Source organism: Lampris incognitus, chromosome 5 (genome assembly GCF_029633865.1).
Source record: "Lampris incognitus isolate fLamInc1 chromosome 5, fLamInc1.hap2, whole genome shotgun sequence".
In the NCBI taxonomy this organism is placed as follows: domain Eukaryota; kingdom Metazoa; phylum Chordata; class Actinopteri; order Lampriformes; family Lampridae; genus Lampris; species Lampris incognitus.
Genome location: NC_079215.1, coordinates 4,880,063 through 4,899,089, shown reverse-complemented (window position 1 = coordinate 4,899,089; position 19,027 = coordinate 4,880,063). Strand labels below are relative to the sequence as shown.

At 48.6% G+C, this 19,027-nt stretch overlaps 1 protein-coding gene across 1 annotated transcript; it reads right to left on the bottom strand.

Moving 5' to 3' along the window:
* Nucleotides 1–3,646: 3,646 nt before the first annotated feature.
* On the bottom strand, nucleotides 3,647–17,243 carry cbx6a (chromobox homolog 6a). Its single transcript, XM_056280238.1, has 5 exons — nucleotides 17,019–17,243; nucleotides 13,540–13,583; nucleotides 13,301–13,366; nucleotides 9,014–9,080; nucleotides 3,647–7,440 (listed from the first exon to the last, which is right to left on the bottom strand). Exons 1-5 carry the CDS (start codon nucleotides 17,085–17,087, stop codon nucleotides 6,100–6,102), a joined length of 1,587 nt encoding a protein of 528 aa, XP_056136213.1. The 5' UTR covers nucleotides 17,088–17,243; the 3' UTR covers nucleotides 3,647–6,099.
* Nucleotides 17,244–19,027: the final 1,784 nt, after the last annotated feature.

The window sequence follows — 19,027 nt, the reverse complement described above, 5'->3', positions numbered from 1 at the left end:
CCCCTCAACAGCAGACCGTAAGGAAGACTGCTGTGCCCTCGTTTTATGTGAAATAAAACAACACTGCCACCCTGCGGCAAGTTGGGGAACTACAGCTCATCATAAAAATGACCCGAACAGGTCTTTTCATCTGGTTTAATGTCGAATAAACAAGTTAACCTTGAAAGTTGTTTTTTTTAATCACCTCAAAACGCAGCTTCTGAATAACCGCTTTAAACTGGCCTGCCAGTTAGAAAGCGGCTGACGATGGGCTGTTCTTACCCGAAGCAGCTGTATTACTATTACTTTCCCCCTGTTTTGATTGTTCTGGGAGAAACTGATGACGTCTCTAAAGTCTCTACAGAAGGGTCAGAAAACGCTCCTTTTCAAGCGGCTGGAGACTCCACGTGTGTCGGAGGAGGCATGTGGTAGGCTGCAGCCCTCCCCGGCTCGGCAGCGACCGGGACGACTCAGAAGAGTGGGGTAATTAGCCAAGTACAAACCTCCCCCCCACCACAAAAAGATAGGCCTGGGAAACTCTTCATCCTCTATGGTCCCTGTATTGACCCTTCACCTTTAACCCCCCTCCCCCCCAGGGTGAGTGCCAGCCAGGAGGCCTACGACAACATCCAGTGGAGCAGCACCCCTGACAGCCACCCGCCGTGGTTGCGGTTCCACCTGGGTATCTCTCGCTTGGCAGCTCTATCCCCACCACGACCCCAACATGGAGGCCCTGGTCCAGCAGCTGGCCATGCACCGCATCGTCAGCGCAGGTCTGAACCCAGAAGAACTCCTGAGTTTCCCCTCTTGTCCGGAGGGCTGCGGAGGGGGGTGGAGCAGCGACCGGGACGGCTCGGAAGAGTGGGGTAATTGGCTGGATACAATTGGGGAGAAAAAGGTTGGTGGTGGTGGTGGTGGTGGTGGGAGGGGGTGGAAATCCACAACAACAACAACAAAAAAAGAAAACATGACTGTGATGCTGACCTGCTCAAAAGAAAGGCAGACATGTTTGTTTTTTTTGGGAGAGCTTTTAATTAAAAGCCTTGTACAAGAAACACACAGAGCGCAACAATAGTAACGGGTAACATGACACCGAATACATAACCTGTACAATAAGGGTTTGCAAAACATGCTTTAGAGGTTTCGGATACATTACAACGTCATCATCATCATCATCATCGTCATCATTACCATCAACACAATTAACATAATTCATATTAGCATTAAAAAAAAGACAAAACTGCAGTCTTAACGCGTTGAAATTCATCAGTCGGAGTCTCCTTCTGATCAAACCCAAATTGGCCTAGCCTACTTAAAAAAAAACAAAAAACGACAACAATGGCATCCAAACAAAAGCGTCACATTGATATTATGCATAATTCAAAAAAGAGCGGATACAGTACAAATGAAAAATCAGGCTTAGAATGCACGAAAATCCAATGTCATTAAACACCTTTTTTATCCACACGTTTGAGCGAGAGATCCTTCCGTTTTCACTCGGCGCCTCGTCAAAGTAGGCCTACGTCACAGAGAGTGGAGCGGAACTACGTCACAGAGAGTGGAGTGGGAAACGACACGCGAGTACAAAAAAAAAAAACACAACCACAAAAGGTAAAGGTCAAACCAAGAGCCCTGTTTGGTAAGGAAGATAGGCCACTAAGTTGCGCTGCGCTACCCAGGACGACGGAGACGCAAACCCCGCAGTGACCCACGCCGCGTCCTCACACGCCACCTAGCGGCGGGCCCTGTCGCCGCAGCTTTAAGGCCGCGCACGCCAGGACGTGAGAAGCTCTACTCCGCACCGCTATAGCGGACATCCATCAAGAAGGACATTTAAAATGATTAAAGGAAAAAAGGGAGTCTCTTCGTGTTTTAGCCCAATCTCTAAATTACACAAACGCGTTTGCTTCTTTTAGTCGAGTCACACGAGTTAACCTTTGACCTCTGGAGGGAAAACAAACGGCGTAATGCGTCATGATTTTGCACAACTGGGTACACAACCAGCGCCCTGTGTGGAGTCCGGCCATCCGCCGAGCTTCGCGTCACGCGCTGTGATTGGCCCAGAGCCTGTCACGTGCCCGACGGGCGCCATGTTGCCTACCAACGTCTGGCTCTTGTCATCGTGACCTTCCAATTATTTTTCTCTATACACGGCGCTGTATACAGCACCACCACCACCCCCCACCCCCCCGGCTGGCGGACATGCCATTTCGGAATCAAACTCTCGGTATGTATGCTATAAGAGTACTGATACAGCATCGACAACAACCAGAACCAGAACCACCTACGGTGGCCTACGTGACAGGAGAAGGAGCGACAGACAACCTACTCGACTTTGTTGGAGAAAGCGTGGAAGGGAAATAACCCCCCCCCCCATGTGGACACGACATTCAGCAGCCACCACATCTGGACAGGTGACCACACTACTCTAGCGGGACTTGGATATTTCCGCACTGTAAATCAAGTCAGGGTTGCGATTATCAAAGTTTGTTTTTGTTTCTTTTTTAGCATTTTTCAGTATGACAAAGAGCTCAGTAAGACGAGGGGAAACGACGCCTGGGGTGCAGGCAGGCTGGACACAGCAGCTACAAGGCAACACATGCGCAGGATCTGTAATATTGTAATGTACAGGTACACCAGACAAGGAGGCGGGGCCAGGGCCAGGGCGAGGGCCAGGGCCAGGGTCAGGGCGAGGGCGAGGGCCAGGGCGAGGGCCAGGGTGAGGGCGAGGGCCAGGGTGAGGGCGAGGGCCAGGGCCAGGGCCAGGGCCAGGGCGAGGGCCAGGGTCAGGGCCAGGGTCAGGGTCAGGGTGAGGCCGAGGGCCAGGGTGAGGGCGAGAGCGAGGGCCAGGGCGAGGGCCCGGGCCAGGGCCAGGGCGAGGGCTAGGGCGAGGGCCAGGGCGAGGGCGGAAGAACCTGTAGGAGCGGGTGGGGGCAGCGGTGGAGTATTGTTGGGAGTTCATTATAAAAGGATCCGAGTTGATTGTTCTTATAAAACAACAGTAGGGTTTCAGCTTTCAAGTAGGTCAGGTGGGCCGTGTAGTTTACTTGGCACACTGGATGGCCGACGACTTCATAGGTTCGCTATCTGCCGGGTGGCGGCGCCCTCGTCCAGAGCGGCTTACAAGCAGGGAGGGGTTCGACGTCTCGCCATAAGGACACTCCACGGGACACATGGGTGCTTGAAGGCTTTTTTTTTTTTTTCTTTTACAGTTGCCAAGAACTGACTCTGCGACTTCCTGTACAGGCCAGTCGCTTGGCCAACTTGCCACCCATTATAACAGTCACAAGGTGCCGCCGGAGTTTAGAAACAGGCACAACAGTACACTTGAAATATTTGCAGAAAACTACTGTACATCCACAAGGCAGGAAGTAACCTTTATCCATACAGAAGAGTAGCTGGTAAACCCCCCACCCACCCTTTTTTTCTCCCAATTGTATCCGGCCAATCGCCCCACTCTCCCGAGCCGTCCCGGTCGCTGCTCCGCCCCCTCTGCCGATCCAGGGAGGGCTGCAGACTACCACATGCCTCCTCCCATACATGTGGAGTCTCCAGCCGCTTCTTTTCACCTGACAGTGAGGAGTTTCACCAGGGGGACGTAGCGCGTGGGAGGATCACGCTATCCCCCCCACCCCCAGTTCCCCCTCCCTCCCTGAACAGGTGCCCCGACCGACCAGAGGAGGCGCTAGCTCAGCGACCAGGACACACACCCACATCCGGCTTCCAGCCCGCAGACAGGGCCAACTGTCGAGTCAAGTCGATTGTATTCGTATAGCCCAATATCACAAATCACAAACTTGCCTCAAGGGGCTTTACAGCAACACAACATCCTGCCCTTAGACGCCCGACCGAGCCGGAGGTAACACGGGGATTCGACCCGGCGACCCCTGTGTTGGTAGGCAACGGAACAGACAGCCACGCCACCCGGACGCTGTGGCTGGTGGATTCTAACTCTGCCCTCTTTCTCCCTTCTCGCTGTACTTTAGCAGCCAGCGAGGCTGTCTGCAGGGTTCAACCTTAAAATGCTCGGTAGAGGCCCAAGTTAGACATGCTCCATCACATAGCTGGTGGGGTGGCATTTATTTTCCACCATGGATCGCATTAGCACTGGGCACCGACCCGGTCTTCCAACCTGCAGTGTTCCCTATGTGTGAGTTCAGCGACGGTACCGACGCAACTCCCTGTCGCTACGACGCGACACGAAAACCGTAGAAGTCTGCGAGGTTTTTCCTATAAATGTGCAGTTTTAAAACAAGTGCAGTTCAAATGTACGGAACCAACAGCTTCACTGTGACATATCGTATGAATGTTTTTGCATTGCAGCCTGCACCAGAAGCAGAGCTTGGACTGAACTCGGGACAGATTTGGAACCACAACTACTGTAAAGGTGCCCCCCCTAGAAGCTATTGGCCATGTCCAAGGAGAGGAAAAGGCCAGGGTGGATCCAGGCACAGCGAATCAGTGCGAAGCCGTTTCATAGTAAGGTTTCTGCGCTACTGACCCAACGTGAAGCAACGCACTTCAGCTGGACCAAAATGACAATTTCTACTACCACTTATTATTTTTCTAGCACATTCTCCTCATTAACCCCAACCACAGAGCGGCTCCACTGAATCCCGAGAGAATTTCCGTGTTGAATCCAGTTTTCTGCAACCTCGCCAAACAAATCTCACCACGTCGACGAATGGGAGACAGGCAACGAAATCCCAAGAAAATCCTAATTTCACCTCCCTGTGTGGTCACAGCCCCGGCCTGGTACGCCAGCCCTGTGTGTAGCGAGAAGGCCTCGAGCCACGCTACCAGGACTTGCTTCTAGCACTTGAGGGTCTAACAAATAAAACACGTTTTGCCCAGATGCTAACTGGGAACACCCAGAGGGACCACAGCAGGGTGCAAAACGGCACTTTCGCTCGAACCTACTGCCGTGGAATGTACGTAGGCAGATTTCGCCCGCTGCTCCGCGTTATTACGAGCTACAGAAGAATGTCCTTGGACGTGGAAAAACACCTGCCGGGTGGTGCTGGCAGACAGACCAGCCACCGGAGCATCACCGGCATTTGGAAGGCGGCTGGTATCAAATGAAAACTGCGGTTCAGACACAAATCGTGGTCCTCCCATACGTTCGTAAGCTTCCAGCAGACCACACAGCACGCGGTGGCAGTACCTCGTGGCTGCAGAGAGCCGCCCAGTTTAGAGTCTTGGCAGACACGAGGGTGGCGAGGGATCTGTTACGACACAAGGCAGGCGGAGAGCGACGGGCAAGGTTAGCAAACGTTTCAAAATCTATGTTAGTCGTTTCCGTATACTCTTTTGCAGCTTGTAAGGTTGTGCGTGCATATAAATACGTATTCATTTGTATATGCCTGTGCGTTCAAGAGAGCAAGAGGAAAAAGACCTTGAAATATTCATGAGCGTGTCAACAACACAAGAATAGGTTGGGGGTTTTTTTTTTTCCCTATGCAGTCAAGTGCATTGCATTTACCTCGCTGTGTAGAAGCAAATCTCAAGAGTCCAGCTGTGTCAAGTGCAAAAACACATCATCTCATTATCTTTAACACGCTGGACTCGCAATGAAATTGGAGGAGGGGGGGGAGGAGGGGGGGGGCAGGAAATTGGCATAACACATGAAGACAGTCAAAGCTAGCCTTCACGGCAGAGCTTGTATCAAAATAGTACCAATTTCTTTCATTTACACTAAGTGTGCTTGAAAAAGTGAGACCCCCGCACACCAGGGGGCGTGGGTGGGGTTGATACTCTCGGGACAACAACTCTATTACACCAAACAGGCTAAACTCAGCATGCTTGAAGTAACTGAAAGAAAGAAAATACCATTTCCATCCAAGTCTGCGTCAAAAGAGTCAGTGCTGTGCAAGTGGACAAAATATGAACATCAAATTGAAAAGAGCGGCATTATTAACTGCCCGCTCGAAATTACACTTTCATTTCAAAAATATGCTCTTATAAGTATTCAATGGCTAGGCGGTGTTAAGTTACATAACATTAATCATTTAAGTATGGAGACATCTTAAGAGGACAAGGGAGGAGGGGCCAAAGTGGCGACGTTTGGCAAGATATTTTCTGGGTTTACAATGGCAACGGACTCCACAGCATTCTCTCTTCCTATGGCTTAGGCGAGGAGGTGTCATTAGGGGCGGTGTTGGAGGGAGCGGGGGGACTATTTTCTGGGGCGGAGGAGGGAGATGCCGGGCAGGAGGAGGGAGAGGGGAACTCCTTGATGGTGACAGTGACCAGGTTGGTGGTGACATCAGTGACCACGACATCCTGGCAGCTCGGTGCCATTTTGGGGCGCCAGTCAGGGTCCCCCTCGGCGGGGACCCTCTGGGGGTCAGAGCTGTGGTTGCCAGTGGACTGGGAGGCAGCCAGCTGGCGTTTGGGCTGGCGCTGGCGGAGCTGCTTCTTCCTCTCCTCTGGAGGTGTCAAAATGTCCAGGCCAGCCTCCTCTTCTTCGTCTTCTAGGGAGGAAGACGGAGTGCCACAATAGGAGGGGGGAGACAGTGAAGAGGGGACGAAGTTGGACATTTTTGGGTCTGGGGAAGAGGATAGGGCAGGAGCTGACTGTTTGGTGTTCTGGCTCTTTTGGGGCTCTGAATGAGGCTGGCTAGGTTTGGGCTGGGAGGGGGCCGGGGCCTGGGGACTTGTGGATGAAGGCGATCCTACGGCAGAAGCTCCTGTGCTTGGCTGAGGCTGTAAGTCAGCGGGACTCAGCTGGCTCTGAACAGCGGTGGGAGGTTTGCCCTCAGAGCCACTAGAGCTAGCAGGTGAGGGAGGCATCTGGTACCGGGAGGTAGTGGAATGGCTGGCTCTAGCCGCTGCACTGGAGCATGATGCGTGTTGAGAGTGAAATGGCCCAGGGCCTCCACACTGCAACCCAAACGGCTTCCCGTACATGGGGAAGCCCAGCATCTTCAAAGGAGGCTGGAACGGCCTGTAGGGAGCCTCGCCCTGCCGCTTCCCAATGATGCGGTTGCGGGAGGGGATGTTCTGACGTCCTGCTTGAACATTCCGGTTAGCTGCTGCTGAGCCACCCCTACCTGGTTTGTCAATGACCTTCAGATTAAGGATGATGCGACCTCTCTTGACCTCCCGAGGTTTGACCCTGCGGTTGAGGATCCGGACGGTCTCAGAGAAGGGAGAGACGTGCGGGCGGGAGGGGAAACCACCGGGGTTGGAAAAAGGGGGCGCCATGGGGTCTGAGCGGGGCAGAGGGCGCCTGGACATGCGGTGGCAACGGCGAATGTCTTTTTTAAGCTTGTGGGTAGCTGCCAGGGAATTGAGTTTAGGAGAAGGTGCCACAGCTGACGAAGTGGAGGAAGAGGCGGAGAGGCGAAGCGAGGCAGAAGAAGAAGGGGTTGGTCGGGTGGAGCCAGTCGAAGAGGAGCGCGGTGTGCTCTGGCGAGAGGTGGAAGTTCGGGTGCTGGTTTCTCCTGTCTGAGCTCGAGCCTAAAAAGAGCACAGAAACATGATTAGAATATCTGAAGCTTGAAGTCCACTGACAAACCTCTGCTGACTGTGCTGGTTACAGTTTTCTGGGTATTTTCTACGAAGAAAACACGTCGACATTGTAGGAACAACACTCCATGAGCAGCCACAATATTGTGCGGTCTTTTGTGGGTCTATGAAATGCCAGTGAGATTGGGTCTGCCGGTGACGTCTCTGCCGGACAATCCCTGAATGCGAAAACTTACTTCCTGGTTGGTCGATAGGCTGCATTTTGTGAGAAAATGTGATTATCAATGCCACATGCAGCTGTATAAGACAAATGCAAATAACAATACGACATTACATAGCTGGACATTATATAGCTGGATGTAGCGCTGCTATCAGCATTTTCTCATAGAATGAACGTCACCGCAGGACACTTTTCTGCACAAGTTCGGCAGTGTTTCAGAGACACACAGGAGACGGCTGAGTGTTATGGCTGCCAATGGGGAGTTATCCCTACTAGTATATATAGAGATCCATCCATCCATCCATCCATCCATCCATCCATCCATCCATTATCCCAACCGCTTATCCTGCTCTCAGGGTCGCGGGGATGCTGGAGCCTATCCCAGCAGTCACTGGGCGGCAGGCCCCCGGGGAGACACTGTGGACAGGCCGCCAGGCCATCACACAGGGCTGACACACACACACACACACACACACACACACACACACACACACACACACCTACGGACAATGTAGTACGGCCGAGTCACCTGACCTACATGTCTTTGGACTGTGGGAGGAAACCCACGCAGACACGGGGAGAACATGCAAACTCCACACAGAGGACGACCCGGGACGACCCCCGAGGTTGGACGACCCCGGGGCTCGAGCCCAGGACCTTCCTCCTGTGAGGCGACCCCGCTAACCACTGCGCCACCGTGCCGCATATTTCCAGATAATGTTTAAAACTGTGACGTTTCCCTTTAGGAGGTGTAAGCGGTGTATACAGTGTGTAACGGTTAAGTCAATGTGTGTCAGAGATATCGGCTGTTACGCAACGTTTGTTGCACAGATCTATTTGTAAAGTGCGCCTGTGAATCATCCAAAAAATCTTGTGGCGTTCACCAATGTTCTCCCATTTTGGGTCTGCCGATTTAATATAATGTTTAAAGAATAAGTGAAGCGCTCGTTTTCAGCCTGTCTATGCCCTCTCACGTTTTAAAAAAGGTAAAAAAAAAAAAAAGAAAAGGGGGGGGGGTGTAGATGAAGAGGAGGGCGACGGTGGCGTGGTTTAGACTGAAGACGGCGGTGCTGCAGTACAGCTCGTCCCGGCTCCTCACAAGTCTACCCGGAGAGTTCGGTGGGCGAACACCGTCACGTCGCCTTTCTGCTCACCTCAGATTTCATCGGTCCGACACCGACAAGTTCACAATCAGAACTACAGTAGTCCTCTATACTTTATGCATAAAACATTCCCAGAATATATTTCATAACCCTGACAAGAAGCAGTGAACACAGTGAAGGGTTTAACAGAACAGCATTTTAGGTGCAGTGTCGATTCAGACAAGTAGACCCCCAACAGTACCTTCATAACAAAGTTTTTGGGTTTAGGTCCCCGTTTCTTTGGTCCATGCATTTCCCTTTCACGCTCCCTAAAAAAGAAACAGTAACCGTGTTATTCCAACAGATGGTGCAAGACACAAAAGTCACATTTTTTTGCCATAACGCTGCTTTAACACGGCGGCCGTCAAGAAACCAGACAGGCTCGAGAGGCCTTGAGACTCCGGTCCGCTTCAACTCACATACCGTTTAACAAAGACGAACATCTAACAACGAAGGGAAATGTGTATCGCTTATTTAACAGATGACAGCACTGACTCAAGCCTACATGAGGTTTAGATCCCGGCCGGGCGCTGGCAGAAATCTGGGTAACACTTTATGATAACCACACAAACGAAGCACAGGTTAAGTATTGGTAACTACTGAAGTCACCATTCGCAAAGGACTTGGAAAGCAGGACATGCATCAGTGGTTAGTGTGTTACTAGATGTTTAGAAACACCGATCAATACTGCAATTCAGGAGTAATTCCGGTAGTTACTAGTTGTTGGTGAAGTATGGTGTATGAGCACATGTACAGTGAGCGAGGACTATCTCGGCCTTGCAAAGCATTTACACGTGAGACTGAAAGCCCAGCAGCACCTCGAGACTCCGTGTAATTAATAAACTATTTACACGTACATTTGTGCACGAATTAATCACGGATTGCAGCATTAATGAGTATTTATAAAACCTCTGCTAACACACTCACTAAGCATCGGTGCATGTCTCGATTTACAAAACGCTTTACAAAAGCTTTGCAAATGGTGAATTCAGCAGATATCAATAGGTTGTTTGCATATGACGTCACGAACCGCAGACGGAGGGCCGGAAGTGATTTTCTACATAGGAAGCACTGTCACAAACTTTCGAAATGCCCGTGTTTGGCGTCATTAACTGAGAAACCACGAGGAGTTTTTATTGAGTACCGGAAGTTGTTGTTGTCGCCGGAAAGAATGGCTCGCGAGCCGCCGTCTGCGGTCGGGAGGGAGGGAGGGGCGGAGTCGGATAACGCGCGTGTGTGCAGTGACCTCTTCGTCAAAACAATCCCTCTTCATCACATAAGGTCACGTCCAGCATGTCTCACTTCCTGTTTACACCTCGCTCTCGTAATATCGTCTAAACCAGTGTTTCTCAACCGGGGGTCCGCGGACCCCTAGTGGTCCGTGGTGTAATTGCAAGGGGTCCGTGAAAATAAAATATCTTTAAAAAAAGATCCTATGACATTTATAGAAATAGGATTATTTTACTCAAATGTGACTGAGACCTTTATCTACCTAAACTATAAAGGGTAACAGGACTTTTTTCTCTAATTACATCTGTTTCACAAGTGTAATTTATTGTATTTTAATAAGAGATCTCGCTCCCGTTTGCATTGTTAAAAGTTACTGAATACATATTCTGTGTTGTTACATATATCTGAAAGTTACTGAATACATATTCTGTTTTGTTACATATATCTGAAAGTTACTGAATACATATTCTGTTTTGTTACATATATCTGAAAGTTACTGAATACATATTCTGTTTTGTTACATATATCTGAAAGTTACTGAATACATATTCTGTTTTGTTACATACGTATATCTGAAAGTTACTGAATACATATTCTGTTTTGTTACATCTATCTGAAAGTTACTGAATACATATTCTGTTTTGTTACATATATCTGAAAGTTACTGAATACATATTCTGTTTTGTTACATATATCTGAAAGTTACTGAATACATATTCTGTTTTGTTACATATATCTGAAAGTTACTGAATACATATTCTGTTTTGTTACATATATCTGAAAGTTACTGAATACATATTCTGTTTCGTTACATATATCTGAAAGTTACTGAATACATATTCTGTTGTGTTACATATATCTGAAAGCTACTGAATACATATTCTGTTGTGTTACATATATCTGAAAGTTACTGAATACATATTCTGTTGTGTTACATATATCTGAAAGCTACTGAATACATATTCTGTTGTGTTACATATATCTGAAAGTTACTGAACACATATTCTGTTGTGTTACATATATCTGAAAGTTACTGAATACATATTCTGTGTTGTTACATATATCTGAAAGTTACTGAATACATATTCTGTGTTGTTACATATATCTGAAAGTTACTGCATAAGAATTCTGTTTTGTTAGCTATATCTAAGTTACAACTGAAAGCTCTTATTTTTGCCCCAAAGAGTGAATAAATGCTATAATGCAATTTAAAATGCAGTTTCTACTGTTTCTATCAAATTGCAACCCCCCTCCCCCAAGATCAGGTGGAGGGGTCCTCAGGGTAGATCAAAAATACGCAGGGGGTCCAGGACCCCAAGAAGGTTGAGAACCACTGGTCTAAACTAGCACAGTTCGGGCTAAACTAGCTCCATCTCGTCCCTTCTGCTTCTCACTTCCTGCCCTCCATCTGAGTCTCGCGCGTCATCAGAATCACGTGACTGCAAACAAGCTTAACTGGTGCTTCATTTGTGCAGTTATTGTGAAGCGTTACCGAAACATGCACCCTGCTGCCCAGCTGAGGGGGAGATTCAACAGGAAAGAGCAGGCCCCGGCTAAAGATGTAAACACGATTCAGAGAAGACAAGACATAAAAACGTCAACTGAGACAGAGGACGAGAGGAGCCTTGTGACCCGCTTGGTCGAGGGACGGCGGGGCGGTCGGACGCGGCGCGCTTGAAGCCGTGAGTCTGAGCAGAGCTAGATACGCTGTGCTGATGTGACCATCTCGGTTTCCTGTAAACACATCCTCTCTGTAAGCAGCACCGGCTTTCAAGTGGCTTGGCAACAGACATGAAGGCCTTAAGCAGAGATGGCCCTCTCAGTAACCGGGCTGCAAGTAGACGGAACGGAAAAAGACAAGCGAAAGGATTAAAAAGCACGGACACGCGGGGCTGCTGACAGCAAGAGCCGCAGGAATGAACGGAAACCGGTGGAAAAAAAGAGTGAAATTAAATCTAGAAGCTTAATAAGCGTTCCAGAGTTGACTGATTGTGACCAGGGGCGGCTGGCCAGTACGGGGCACTGAGGCGCCGTCCCCTTCAAACATCAAGAGATGAAAATCTAGTTAAACGTGTTAGATATAATTTAGTTGCATAATGCAAATAATGATGAAATAAAAGTGTTTTCAGTCTGTGAGCGCCTGTCAGCAGCATTACATATTGGTTCAAATGGTGTTTGGTTGGTTTCTGTATGAATACATATACTTCCTGGGTGAGGGGTGATGGCCAAACCATACCTTATGTAAGCCCTCAAAAAAATTTTTTTATTCCCCCCCTCCCCTTTTTTCCCCCCTAATTGTATCTGGCCAATTACCCCACTCTTCCAAGCCCTCCCGGTCACTGCTCCATCCCCTCTGCCGATCCGGGGAGGGCTGCAGACTACCACATGCCTCCTCCCATACATGTGGAGTCACCAGCCGCCTCTTTTCACCTGACAGTGAGGAGTTTCACCAGGGGGACTAAGCACGTGGGAGGATCACGCTTTTCTCCCCAGTCCCCCCCCGAACAGGCACCCCGACCGACCTGAGGAGGTGCTAGCGCAGCGACCAGGAAACATACCCACATCTGGCTTCCCTACCGCAGATACGGCCAACTGTGCCTGCAGGGACGCCCGACCAAGCTGGAGGTAACACGGGGATTTGAACCAATCCCCATGTTGGAAGGCAATGGAATAGACCGCCACACCACCCGGACGCCCAAGCCCTCGAACTTGTGGCGAGCAGGTGACCTGAGGCTGCCGTCTGATTGGTTTCTTCAGATCTTCCAGGGGGCGCAGTTCTGTGCTGCCCCAGACACTCCCACTTTTATTGGCAGTGAATTGGTATTGTTTTAATGTTTTTTGATCTAATGTGATTGCACAGTTCTCGTGGCTGTCAATCATGTTCACACCCACCACGACGCCTCGTCTCGACTGTCAATCATCCACCGTCTAAAATCTATAGGCTACATTGTCCTTCTTAATAACTCTGTGACTGTGTGGACACTAAAGCAGCTGTCAGGTGTGCTGCGCCAAGGTAAATTGTGCCCCCCCCCCAAATTTTTTAGCACCAACCGCCACTGATCGTGACTCTGACTGATGTGAGCAAAGAGTGATTAATGAACACAACTTAATATATGCCATACAGTGGGTGTGTTTTCTGCAAAGCACCTTGCAGTAGAACAGGTGCATGCATACACAAAACCCTCACCGTTGCAGCGTGGGGACCATGCATACACTACCCAACTGGCCTCAACGTTCACAGGACGACAAATGTACTCACTTCTGCTCAAAGCCCAGTATCAGCCTATCATCCAAAATGTTCTCTTCCGGCTCCCAGGTGCTGTGTCTGAACACATAGCAACAACAATAGTAATAATGCAACAACAACAATAATAATGATGATGCTAAAACACAATACACTTGGTTAAATTGAGTAATAGGAAGAAAAAAAAACACCTTAATGCAGAATTCTGGCTACCAGGAAACATGAAATGACGCATGAAGTGGCACAACACTTACTTCAACGCCCATCCTTTCCATTTTACCAGGTATTCAATCCTGCCCTGCAAGACAACGTGAGGTAGGGAATTAGTGATGAACAGGCACACAGTGATACAAAATAAATATATTTTTTTAAAAAACAATATCGTTAATAGATTTGCACTACTGCTCCTTGTGATGAATTTACGAGTTGAAGTCACGTATGTTGGAAAAGGATTTTTTTTTTGTGCAAGCAACTTTTGCAATTTGAAACCAGATTTTCCTCAGAATAACATTTTCAGTCAAAATGTCTTTAAAAAGATGACAAATTACCCTCCCCCCCTCCCAAAAAAGCCTTACAATTCTTAAATACTGGCTAACTGAAGAAATTACATGTCACAACAAGAGCAACAGGTGGGACCCGCTTCCCATTTCAGCTGGGACACTTTAACACAGAAGCTTTGAGAGAGCTGGGCCGTCTGAGTTTACGTTATCTGTCAAAACTCTAATACATGAGACACACTCCTTCATACCTATCAGACTTTATACATCTGTATTACTTGAGATCATCATGAGCTTATCTGTTCTTCAATAATTACTTTAAAACTGAATATAGCCCATTGCTTACCAACATGCCATAACATTATCTATCTACTGATGGGTGATTCTTCAAATAAGGGAGTTTTTCTGTCCCCAGGGTAGATTTTCAACAAATAAAAAAAAAAAAAAACAGTGATTGTATTTGTTAGAGTCAGGTTGTGTTAGCTATGAAAAAAGAGTTGTGTCTCAACGATGACGTTTTAATACTTTTTCAGTGTGTTGAAAATTCAAATGTGCCAAAATTTCACTGGTTTCGGGCTTGTCCCCAACCCAGACTCTTGAACTTCCCCTCTATAATAAAGCCATATCCATCCATCCATTATCCGAGCCGCTTATCCCAGTTGGGGTCGTGGGGGATGCTGGAGCCTATCCCAGCAGCCACTGGGGCGGCGGGCGGGGGAGACACCCTGGACAGGCCGCCAGGCCATCACAAGGTATAAAGTAACAAAAACGGTTAAATTCATTAAAGCTTTACTTTGCATTTTCTCATAATAATTTAAAAAGACAGATTTCCAATGCATATGGTTTATATATTGTAACGAATTCGGGGGGCAGCCCGAGAACCGCCACAGCCGGGACGCGAACCCCTACCTCCTGCACCGCAAGCGACAACGTTAACCAGTCGACTAAAGGACCAACATGTCTACTTATCCATGCACGTTACACTATATATGTGTGCAATTTGCACATTTGTATAGTTAAATATGGCTGTCCCTCATACATCTGTCGTCACCATCACACCCAACATTTCAGAGCAACGACGTTTTTTCAAACGACGACGTGGTTGCCACGGAAACGAGAAATGTTCTCTGTATTCGCGTTACATTGCATGCTAGCTAACAAGTTAGCTTACCGTAACCGGTTATTTTCTTGCCCGGTGCGGGATTCGATACGGGGTGTACTGCCCCACAAGGCGACGTCACTAACCGCTCGGCTAAAGGGTCAGACCCGTTAGCTAGGTAGGGGATAACGGGTCTTATTAGTAGTTTACAGTCGTCACCCTCTCCCGGAAGCGCTTTGTTCTTCCCGCGCTCCGAAGAGACTTCTGAGGATCCGCACACTTCCGGATCCCACCGCTGCCACCAATGTAACCGGGTATTTTCTTGCCCGGTGCGGGATTCGACACGGCGTGTACTGCACCACAAGGCGACATCACTAACCGCTGGGATAAAGGGCCAGACCCGTTAGCTAGCTAGGGGCTAACGGGTCTTATTAGTAGTTTACAGTCGTCACCCTCTCCCGGAAGCGCTTTGTTCTTCCCGCGCTCCGAAGAGACTTCTGAGGATCCGCACACTTCCGGATCCCACCGCTGCCACCAATGTAACCGGGTATTTTCTTGCCCGGTGCGGGATTCGACACGGGGTGTACTGCACCACAGGGCGACGTCACTAACCGCTCGGCTAAAGGGTCAGACCCGTTAGCTAGCTAGGGGCTAACGGGTCTTATTAGTAGTTTACACTAGCAAGTCTCAGACTTGGCCAACTTTTTCTGCAGAAAGTGAAAACTGTCATTAGCATCACGCGTCATTAGCATCACGTGTCATGACGTCACATTCTGCTGTCACAACTCTGAAAAACAGCATCATAACATCAGCCTCGTTTTGCAGGACGATCAAAGCTAAGATATTTGTTCCGCACCACAAGAGAGAGGGGATAGAAAACAACAGATTTTAAAGAAATGCATTTTTTTATTATTTTTTAGACATTTCAAAAAGCCGAAAGTGCCCCCAAACTGAGGAATCACCCAGGATCGCTACTACCCGCGGGACTGCCACCCTACACAGGGACGAGGCCGCGTCTAACACGACCCAAGGCGGGCTAACGCTTATTTTTACCCCGGGTCACCTGAGAGCACGGGCGCTTTTGGGCAAAGGGGCGGGGGGAGGGTGGTGCCGCTCGTTAGCCTCACGTGACCTTTTGACTTCTGCGCACCGTCGTGCTCCACACATTACGGTATATGTGACCGAAGAGGGGAAACGGGCAATAGTTGCGAGCTCTGGCCGTGATCGGCGCCGTGTAGGCAGGCAGGTCGTAAAACAAGAAACAGATATGGGGGGGGGGGTGTCGGGGGTGGGGGTGGGTGGGGGTTACCACCCATAACATGCTTCTAAACTAGCTAGCGACGCGTCTGCCACGCCATTTCTGCATGTAGTCACCTATCACTTGAAGCCCCCCCACCACCACCCCCCCAATTCAGCCACGTCTGGTGGGATAATGGACATAAACATGTGAATTGGGGGTCTTATTGTCACTAGTGGGGGGGGGGGGTTGGTGGGTGGTGTGGGGGGTGGAGTAAAGTGCCTGGGAAACGATTTAGTTCAAAATCTACTAGCTAGCATTGTGAAAAGGGGGTTTGAGCAACAACACCAGCGTCGTACAGCCGCTACTTTAACCCCGGTTTCGGGGACCGGCCGGGCTAAGGACGAGCGGGCGGGCGGCTGCGGAGCTTTAGCTTGCCGCTAGCTTGCAGGCAGGCAGCAGCAGTGGCAGTAGCAGGCCCCTGTGTCTCCGCCCGCCGCTGGCCGGGCTGCGCTAGCGCCGCTCTCGCAGCGCGGCGCGGCTAGCCTCCCTCTTTTGTGTCGCTATTTTTACGGCTCTCTAGCCGGAGCCGAGGACGGTTAGCGTCCTCCTCCTCCTCCCCCCCCCTCCCACCACCCCCACCCTTCGGCTAACTGCCCCATAGCGTACGCTGGAGTAAACAAACAAACGAACGGACGAACGGACGAATAAAGAAAGGGGTGATGAAAACCCGACAGGGGCCTCCGCGGCGCTGCGCACGGGGGGGAAGCGCCGACCCTCCGCGCCGCAGTCGCGCCGGCCAGACCCGCGCCAACATCTGCACACACGCGCGCGCGCGTGCGCGTGCGCCGTCAGCGCGCCGCGGGTTTTTTTTTTTTTTTCCTTCCTTCGTTTGCTTACCTTGCGTACGCGGCGCTTCAGTATGGCTTCGGCGGCGAAAATACGGTCCCCGGCCGCGGACTGATCCATGTCTCATACCCGACTCTTCCTCGCTCGCTTCCTCCACACGACCGGTCCTGCTGTCTGGCGGCGGGGCACCCACTTTCGCCCGAAACTCGTCCCCACGCACACACACTCACACACTCACTCAGACACTCTCTCTCTCTCTCTCTCTCTCTCTCTCTCTCTCTCACACACACACACACACACACACTCACACACACACACACACACACTACTAGTGTGTGGACCCGCAGGCGCAGGGGGAGCTTTGCCGCTATCTGTCACGTGGCTGAGGTCAGCCCCCTTCTGGTCGTCCTGGCAACGCCGAGGAGACGCACGAAGATGCAACGACTAGAATAGAAGCGAAAATGATCGAACGGAATAGAAAACAGAGTGGAATAGAGTACAATAAAATAGAAAAGAATAGAGAACAGAGTGGAATAGAGTACAATAAAATAGAAAAGAATAGAGAACAGAGTGGAATAGAGTACAATAAAATAGAAAAGAATAGAAAACAGAGTGGAATAGAGTACAATAAAATAGAAAGGAATAGAAAACAGAGTGGAATAGAGTACAATAAAATAGAAAAGAATAGAAAACAGAGTGGAATAGAGTACAATAAAATAGAAAAGAATAGAGAACAGAGTGGAATAGAGTACAATAAAATAGAAAAGAATAGAAAACAGAGTGGAATAGAGTACAATAAAATAGAAAAGAATAGAAAACAGAGTGGAATAGAGTACAATAAAATAGAAAAGAATAGAAAACAGAGTGGAATAGAGTACAATAAAATAGAAAGGAATAGAAAACAGAGTGGAATAGAGTACGATAAAATAGAAAAGAATAGAAAACACAGAGGAATAGAGTACAATAAAATAGAAAGGAATAGAAAACAGAGTGGAACAGAGTACAATAAAATAGAAAAGAATAGAAAACAGAGTGGAATAGAGTACGATAAAATAGAAAAGAATAGAAAACAGAGTGGAATAGAGTACAATAAAATAGAAAAGAATAGAAAACGGAGTGGAATAGAGTACAATAAAATAGAAAACGGAGTGGAATAGAGTACAATAAAATAGAAAAGAATAGAAAACATAGTGGAATAGAGTACGATAAAATAGAAAAGAATAGAAAACAGAGTGGAATAGAGTACGATGAAATAGAAAAGAATAGAAAACGGAGTGGAATAGAGTATGATAAAATAGAAAAGAATAGAAAACAGAGTGGAATAGAGTACAATAAAATAGAAAAGAATAGAAAACAGAGTCGAACAGAATAGAGGAGTCTAATAGAGTATAATAGAATAGAATAGAATAGAATATGATAGAGTGGAAAGGGTAGAATAGAGTAAAGTAAAATAATAGAGTTGAATACGATAGAAAAGAGTAGAATAGATTAGATAGAGTAGAATAGACTATAAAAGAGTAGAATATAATAGAGCAGCTAGAGAGGAGGAAGGGTAGGCATGTGGAGGTGAGAGTTGGAACTTTGAATGTTGGCACTATGACTGGTAAAGGGAGAGAGCTGGCTGACATGATGGAAAGAAGAAAGGTAGGCATACTGTGTGTGCAAGAGACCAGGTGGAAGGGGAGTAAGGCCAGGAGTATCGGAGGTGGGTTCAAACTCTTCTACCACGGTGTGAATGGGAGGAGTAATGGGGTAGGGGTAATTCTGAAGGAAGAGTATGTCAAGAGCGTGCTGGAGGTGAAGAGAGTGTCAGACAGAGTGATGAGTATGAAGCTGGAAATTGAAGGTTTATTGCTGAATGTTATCAGCGCATATGCCCCGCAAGTTGGGTGTGAGGTGGATGAAAAAGAAGAATTCTGGAGTGAGTTGGACGACATGGTGGAGAGGGTACCCAAGGAGGAGAGAGTGGTGATTGGAGCGGACTTCAATGGACATGTTGGTGAAGGGAACAGAGGTGATGAGGAGGTGATGGGAAGGTATGGAGTCAAGAAGAGAAATGT

Excerpts from the sequence above, each read along its gene's own strand:
- cbx6a (XM_056280238.1), bottom strand. The coding sequence starts at position 17,087 with ATGGATCAGTCCGCGGCCGGGGACCGTATTTTCGCCGCCGAAGCCATA. Across the intron at positions 13,367-13,539 it reads TGGAAAGGATGGGCGTTGAA|ACACAGCACCTGGGAGCCGG; the intron begins GTAAGTGTTGTG and ends CTATGTGTTCAG. Across the intron at positions 9,081-13,300 it reads ATACTGGGCTTTGAGCAGAA|GGAGCGTGAAAGGGAAATGC; the intron begins GTGAGTACATTT and ends TTTCTTTTTTAG.